This window comes from Psammomys obesus, unplaced genomic scaffold (assembly GCF_907164565.1).
Source record: "Psammomys obesus unplaced genomic scaffold, mPsaObe1.curated_primary_1811, whole genome shotgun sequence".
NCBI classification, from domain to species: domain Eukaryota; kingdom Metazoa; phylum Chordata; class Mammalia; order Rodentia; family Muridae; genus Psammomys; species Psammomys obesus.
The window spans coordinates 43,737,401-43,745,114 of NW_026587216.1; the positions used below are offsets into that span (position 1 = coordinate 43,737,401).

Here is a 7,714-nt window from a genome sequence, read left to right on the forward strand (position 1 = left end):
AAAGAAAGAAAGAAAGAAAGAAAGAAAGAAAGAAAGAAAGAAAGAAAGAAAGAAAGAAAGACGACTCAATTCATGCCTTTACAGGACAATAAACTTCTAGAGAACAAGTGTTGACCTAGATGATTTATCAAGGAGATGATGTTGGGGTGATCCACAAATATTGTATTATCTAGCTATGAAAAAAGTGTTCTTAGTTATTATTTGAAGCCAGCAATACCCGGCTATGAGGATATGTCAATGTCACTTCCTCTCCTGCCTTTAAAAGTAAGGAGAGCTGCATTAGGGGTGACCTTCAGTCCTGATACAACTTGATGAGCTGGAGACGATGGGAAAGGTAGCTCCTTTTTACTGAGGAAAAGGAAAGTGGGGAGAGAGGAGAAAGGGGAGGAGAAAAGAGGCCACAAGGCTGTAAAAGTGAATAAAATAAATACATGATTAAAAAAAAAAGTGTTCTTTCTGAAGACATTTTCTGAATGACTAAAAGTTGTTTTCTGAAACCAACATTTTCTGAATGACTGTATTTGTTTTGATCTGAGGTCAAAAAACTATTTCATATACATTAGCCCCATGAAAATGCCTGAGAAACATTTATGACTTGCAAGTGAAAGAGTGAAAAAGTAGAGAAAAGGAGCAAAGGTGAGGAGAGAGGCAGAGAGACAAAAAGGAGAATAAGGGCAAATGCAGGGGGAAATGGGAAAGGAGATTCTAGCTGAAGAACAAGAAAAACTCTAAAGGTAGAGAGGGGAAAGGAGAAGAAGGGTTTTATCCTCTAGTGTAAATTCAAGTCAAAGCATTCAGACTACTTTTTCCTTAAAGGAAACTCACCATTACAGTTGCCATTGGACAGGGAATTGAGCAAGGTGTTCTGTTCACACTGAAATAAAAATAAATGTAAAAAATAAAAATGTTGTGGAACAATATAGCTGCCAAGGAAGAAATCCCACATTCCTTTCTCCATGGTGAATAACAACAATTAGTCCCATCAAACGTTTTTCTTGAGGAGGCTTGTTTCAGATGCTGTATGCAGCGAACTAGGAAATGAAGAAACCATTATGGGCTGAAAGCAAGTCTGCATTAGTTCAGAAGATACTTTCCTCACTGCATCCGATGTCACAACATTTTCTGGATGATTAAATTTGTTTTGGTCTGAGGTTAAAAAGTATTTCATATACATTAGACCCATGAAAATGCCTGGATGTCAGAAAGTGAAAAGAATGAGGTTATGTACCATATAGTTCAGCTTCTTCAACAGTGATGCCTTGGAGATGGCATGCTCTCTGTTTATCAAAAAATGTACTTAGCTTCTCCTTGGCGGTGATGATGGCAATGGATATTTTTCGCTGTTTACTCTATACCCATGTCTTGATGACATCAATAATTGAATCCTCAGAAGTGTTATGTGAAGTTACTAATCTTTTGCTCAGTGATGAGAGAGTCAAAGAATAGAAAAGCTAAAAATCAAACCCAATGTCTTTCTAAGTTTCTACTCCCAGTCACTGGATGGCTTCTCTTGTGGATCTTTAAAACCGAATGGGGAGCCATTTCTCTAAGTGTTGCCCAGTGTACAGATTACATATCTCCATCAGATTTCTAGCACATTTCCAAGATTCAACCCTTCTTTTATAGAGTATTCAGATAATGAGACTTACACTGAATGGCTGCACCATAGGGACTGACCTTCAGCAGATACAATTTTCCTTTCTTTCTCTTACTTTCTCTGAAATCTCCTATGCAGAAGTATTTTCAATAAATAATCTAGGTATTCTACTTTCAGGAGGCGAATTGTAACTTCTCCAATTCCTTATATATTTGGGCTGAACACAGTGACTTCCTTTCACAGTATAGCATAGAAAGTTTTTTAAAAAAATAGATGAGCTTTAGACAGGAATCACATCGCTACATTATTTAGGGAATCATTATTACCATCAATAATAATCAGTCTGGTTTATAATATTTACCTTGGTTGGGATGTGGGTTCTGCCCCTACAGTGTTCTCTCCCCAAGATCATAAACCTTGTCTTATCATGCAAAACACCAAATGAATTTTAAAACAGGGGCATTCTACAAAAATACCTGGCCAGTCCTGCTCAAAACTATCAAACACCTTTAAAGCCAGAAAATTTGGAAATTATAGTAGACAGGAGAAGCATAAAGAAACATGACAATTAAATGTAATGTGACACATTATAATGTTAGAATCCTGAAACCCTACAAAAAAAAGATATTAGGCAAAATTAAGAAGACAAAATGAAACATGAATTTGTTAGCTGTATATGGAATGCAATGCATTAACATAACAAAGTTCCAAAGAACCTATTGTATCTTAGTTTTTCTTTTTTTTAATATTTTTTTATTAATTACAATTTATTCACTTTGTATCCCAGCTGTAGCTCCCTCCCTCATTTCCTCTCAATTCTACCCTCCTTTCCTTTTCTCCTCCAATGCCCCTCTCCAAATCCTCTGAGAGGGGAGGTCCTCCTCCCCTTCCCTCTGACCCTAGCCTATCAGGTCTCATCAGGACTGGTTGCATTGTCTTCCTCTGTGGCCTGAAAAGGCTGATCTCCGCTCAAGGGGAGGTGATCAAAGAGCCAGCCACTGAGTTCATGTCAGAGACAGTCCCTGTTCCCATTACTAGAGAACCCACTTGGTTACTGAGCTGTTATGGGCTACATCTGTGCAGAGGTTCTAGGTTATCTCCATGTATGGTCCTTGGTTGGACTATCAGTCTCAGAAAAGTCTCCTGTGCCTAGATTTTTTTGGTTCTGTTGCTCTACTTGTGGAGCTCCTGTCCCCTCCAGGTCTTTCTATCTCCCCCTTTTTTCATAAGATTCCCTGCACTCTGCCCGAAATCTGGCTATGAGTCTCAGCATCTATTTTGATACCCTGCTGGGTAGAGTCTTTCAGTGGCCCTCTGCAGTAGGCTTCTGTCCTGCTCCCTGTTTTCTCCGTCTTCTGATGTCTATCCTGTTTGCCTTTCTGAGTGAGAGTTGATCATCGTACCCAGGGTCCTCCTTCTTGCTTAGCTTCTTTAGGTGTACACATTTTAGTATGTTTATCCTACATTATATGTCTAACATCCACTCACAAGTGAGTATATACCATGTGTGTCTTTCTGCTTCTGGGACACCTCCCTCAGGATGATGTTTTCCACCATTTGCCTGCAAATTTCATCATTTCCTTGTTTTTAATTGCTGAGTAGTATTCCATTGTGTAAATGTACCACAATTTCTCTATCCATTCCTCAACTGAGGGATATCTGGGTTGTTTCCAGATTCTGGCAATTATGAATAAAGTGGCTATGAACATGGTTGAGCAAATGTCCTTGTTGAGCAATTGAGCATCTTTTGGAAATATACCTAGGAGTGCTATACTGGATCTTGAGGAAGCACTACTTCTAATCATCCGAGAAAGTGCCAGATTGATTTCCAAAGTGGTTGTACAAGTTTATATTCCCACCAGCAATGGAGGAGGGTTCCCCTTTCTCCACATGCCCTCCAGCATGTACTGTCACTGAGTTTTTTTCTTAGGCATTCTAATCGGTGTAAGGTGAAATCTCACGGTCATTTGCATTTGCATTTCCCTGATGACCAAGGTCATTGAGCATTTCTAAAGTATTTCTCTGCCATTCAGTATTCCTCTATTGAGAATTCTCTATTTAGCTCTGTGCTCCATTTTTTGATTGGATTGCTTGATTTGTTCCTGTTTAACTTCTTGAGTTCTTTATATATTCTGGATATTAGCCCTCTGTCAGATATAGGGTTGGTGACGATCCTTTCCCCAGTCTGTCAGCTGTCATTTTGTTCTGATAACATTGTCCTTGATTCCCTGCACTCTGACCAAAGTTTGGCTATGAGTCTCAGCTTCTGCTTCAATACGTGAATCAGTAGTCTTTCAGAGGCAGTCTATGGTAGGCTCCTGTCCTGTTCCCTGTCTTTTCCTGCTTCCGATGTCTATCATGTTTGTCCGTCTGAATGAGGATTAAGCATCTTCCCTCAGGTCTTCCATGTTGTTTAGCTTCTTTAGGCGTATAGATTTTGGTATGTTTATGTGATATTATGTGACTAATATCCACTTATGAGTGCGCATATACCGCGTGTGTTTCTGCTTCTAGGTAGAGTGCAGGGAAGCTTACAGAAGCTCCAAAAGGAGACTAACAGAGCCATAAAAACTGAGCCCTGGGGGCCCTGGAGAGAATGCATATTTTAACTCTTTGAATCATCTCTATTACAAATGAGAAACCTCACACGTGGGCTCATCTAAATTCCCACAGCTGGTGAGTGGCAGACACAGGCAGCTTGGCTCCGAAGCCCAGGCTCTGGACATTTTAGAGGACTTGAGGGCTCCAGGGCAAATTACACATTCACATTGACTCATTCTGGTGCACATTTGATGAATCAAACTTGTGTCTCTGATCACTGAGAGTTCATACCAAAAAAAAAAAAAAAAAAAAAAAAAAGCTAGATGTGAGTGAGGTGATGGCGCAGCCCTATATTCCAAGCACTTGTGAGAATAGGGGTGAAAGGTCATAGATGGCACAGGGAGACTCTGTCTCGATTTAAAAAAAAATAAAGGAGAAGTAAGGAATGGCAAAGAAGAGAAGGAGGGAGGGAGAGAGGAGCGATTTCTTAATACTGTTCTGGTGGTAATAGTAGTAATTTATGGCTTCTCTGAAGTCGTTTCCCATATTTCATATCCTGAAGAACTAGATTTTCACGTGTTTATTTTAGGACCGTGGTAAACAAATTTCTTAAAAATATTAAATATTGTCTTAGTCTCAGGTTGTATTTTAGATGAATAGCCATACACACAATATTAGGGTTTTTCCTGAGGAGCAGGTCTATAAACACAGCTACACTCTATCGCTGTTCTCCTGAGAGTATGTTTTTACCTTTAGCATTACACACATCTTGAGCCTGGCCTTCTTACCTTAATGACATCGTCAAGTGGCTGGCTGCTGTCGTTTTCCTTTAGGACTATTTTCATTAGATCAGCGTTGAATTTCTTTGCATTCAGGAAAACAAGTGGGTTGTTTACTGAAATGATCTTTATCTGTTGCAAGGTTTCCTTTTACAGGGAAAAAAAGGAAAAGATTGCCTTTGAGTCAAGTCAGAAGAAAAGAATAAAACAACAACAAAACAACTATACCTGATCAGACTAAATCTTATGAGTCAACATATAACTAAATTTTGTATGCAACCTCATAATTAGTATTTCTATTGAAATTTATTTGTAAGTCTTAATGGAATACCACACATATCAAGGAACTATGCACTTCTTCTGTACAGAGAAACATTAGAAATAAAATATGTCCACAGCTCTTCAGAAAGTGTGTCTTATTTCTATTCACTAGGTCCTAGTGAGGTACTAGCTTTTATTCACCCTATTAATCAAAATTAATTCACTTATTGTTATTTTGCAATGCTGTGGGTCAACCCCAGAGCCTCTCATATGCTAGCAAGTGTGCTGCTACTGAGCACATCCTCAAATATCCACCAGTATTTTAATAAAACTGAAAACATGTCTCAAAAAGGGTCAACTGTCACCTCTACACCAACACTGATGTAAGCTCCCCATAGCTAAAGCATAACTTTGCAAATCCTAATTGGTAACTCCTTACCAACCAAGCAAGACAGTACTCTTTCAGGCTTAAAAGAAGGCATAAAAGAAGGCATGCAAAGAATAGCCATGCAGCAGACAAAAGAAGTAAAGAATTGGGTACATAAATATAGATAATTCGTAGATCTCATGTGCTCGTTTCTAAATAAATGTTTAAAATATACATTTCAGAGTTTTTTTTAACTCTTTATTAATTACACTTCATTCGCTTTGTATCCCTCCCTCCCCCCCCGTGGCTCCTTCCCTCCTCCCATCCCAATCCCTCCCTTCCTCCACCCTCTGCATGCATGCCCCTCCCCAAGTCCACTGATAGGGGAGATCTTCTTTTCCTTCCTTCTGATCCTAGTTAATTAGGTCTCATCAGGAGTGGCTGTGTTGTCTTCTTCTGTGGCCTGGTAATGCTGCTTCCCCCTCAGGGGGAGGTAATTAAAGAGCAGGCCAATCAGTTCATGTCAGAGACAGTCCCTGTTCCTATTACAACGGAACCCACTTGGATACTGAACTGCCATGGGCTACATCTGTGCAGGGGTCTTAGGTGATCTCCATGCATGGTCCTTGGTTGGAGTATGAGTCTCTGGAAAGACCCCTATGTTCAAATTATCTGGTTCTGTTGCTCTCCTTGTGAGTTTTTAAAACTATGAAAATATTTCACTCTAGTAAGTGAGGTGTTGCTGTGAAAAATACAAGATAGCTAAACGATTAAGCTGCTAGAGGAAACCACTTGGAAACTGAAAATAAACAATATTAAGGTTTGTCCTCTACAGTCAGATTTTATTGTTCCAGTGGCTTTAAGATGAAAAACTAAATATTTATTTAAAAAATAAAGATTCAAGTTGCTGCAACTAAGAAATTCTCAGAAGAACTGAGTGTGTTGAATGAGAAAAGATATCCCCAGCTAGAGATATCCCCAGTTAGAATGGACATTTTACATGAAGAAGAGGTAAAAAAAAAAAAGGGGGGGGGGTGAGATGATAGCACCATATTAAGTCAGATAAATTTTTCATTCAGCATTTTATATGCAAATTACCTTCAATCTTATTCACAGCTCTTATTTTTATATAACATATTAGAAATCTACTGATATGTGACATTTTAATAAAATTGAGATTTTTATGAGCAAAAATTATTTCTTGTGTGGGTGACAGAAAACAGAGAAACTTCCAGCATTTGTGTCTGGCCTACAAAACCTCCATTCACTCTATGCCCAAGAAGGCAAGGGTTATGCAGTTTTCTCACCAGTGATTTTTAGAATGAAAACTCATCAATCTAAAATCGTATTCTGTCTCACAGACAAAGACATCAGTGGAGGATGATAGGACTATGGGTTAAATTCCCACGGGAAAAATATGGAAGGAAAAGAAAGGCTGACTTGGTTGAAAACTTGAGCCTGGGACATCCTCCAAAGCTCTGAACCAAACAGCCCTCTGAAGCAAATCTCTCATTAAAAGAACAAACCATTCTCCTGGGTGTCACAGAAAGACTCCTGACGTTACTTCCTGTGTTCAGGCTACCTGGAAAGACCTCGACATTGGTCCTTTTGGAAGGAGGCCAGTTCTCTGTGCTCTGAGAGGAATCATAAGGTAATGAATCAAGTGAATATGAAAATAAAGGAGAAAATATTAACCAAACATTTATCAAGCAGGTTCAAAGTGAGGGCAACTTTTTTAAATGGACAAAAAATAATTCCAGTGAATGCATACGTTGCTATTATCTTTTGTTTTTCACACTTTTCTGGTTGTTCTTTAAAACAAGAAACTAGAACTGCCCATTCTTGCCTAGTGAGCTCAATAGCTGCTGATGGGCTACCAAAAGCAAGGATCCTTGGGTAATCTCAGTGGGCCACAAAAGAAAATAAAAAGACAAGAATGTGGGAAAGGAGCCAGGTGTGGTGGTAAACTGAACACCTTTAATCCTAGCATTGGGGAGGTAGAGGCAGTTGGGTCTATCTGAGAGGGCTAGCCTGGTCTACAAAGCAAGTTCCAGGACAGTCAGGCTGTCCTGAGAAACCCTATCTCAAAGAGAGAGAGAGAGAGAGAGAGAGAGAGAGAGAGAGAAAGAAAGAAAGAAAGAAAGAAAGAAAGAAAGAAAGAAAGAAAGA

General features: G+C 39.2%; 1 protein-coding gene across 2 annotated transcripts in view; it reads right to left on the reverse strand.

Moving 5' to 3' along the window:
• Positions 1-7,714, reverse strand: part of Slc26a7 (solute carrier family 26 member 7) — a 116,521-nt gene that overhangs the window by 10,333 nt on the left and 98,474 nt on the right. For both annotated transcript variants that reach the window (XM_055603507.1, XM_055603506.1), the window contains 2 exons: positions 4,927-5,064; positions 826-874 (listed from right to left, as the gene is read on the reverse strand). In XM_055603507.1, the coding sequence (XP_055459482.1) occupies positions 826-874; positions 4,927-5,064 (187 nt within the window). The remainder of the gene's footprint in view (positions 1-825; positions 875-4,926; positions 5,065-7,714) is intronic.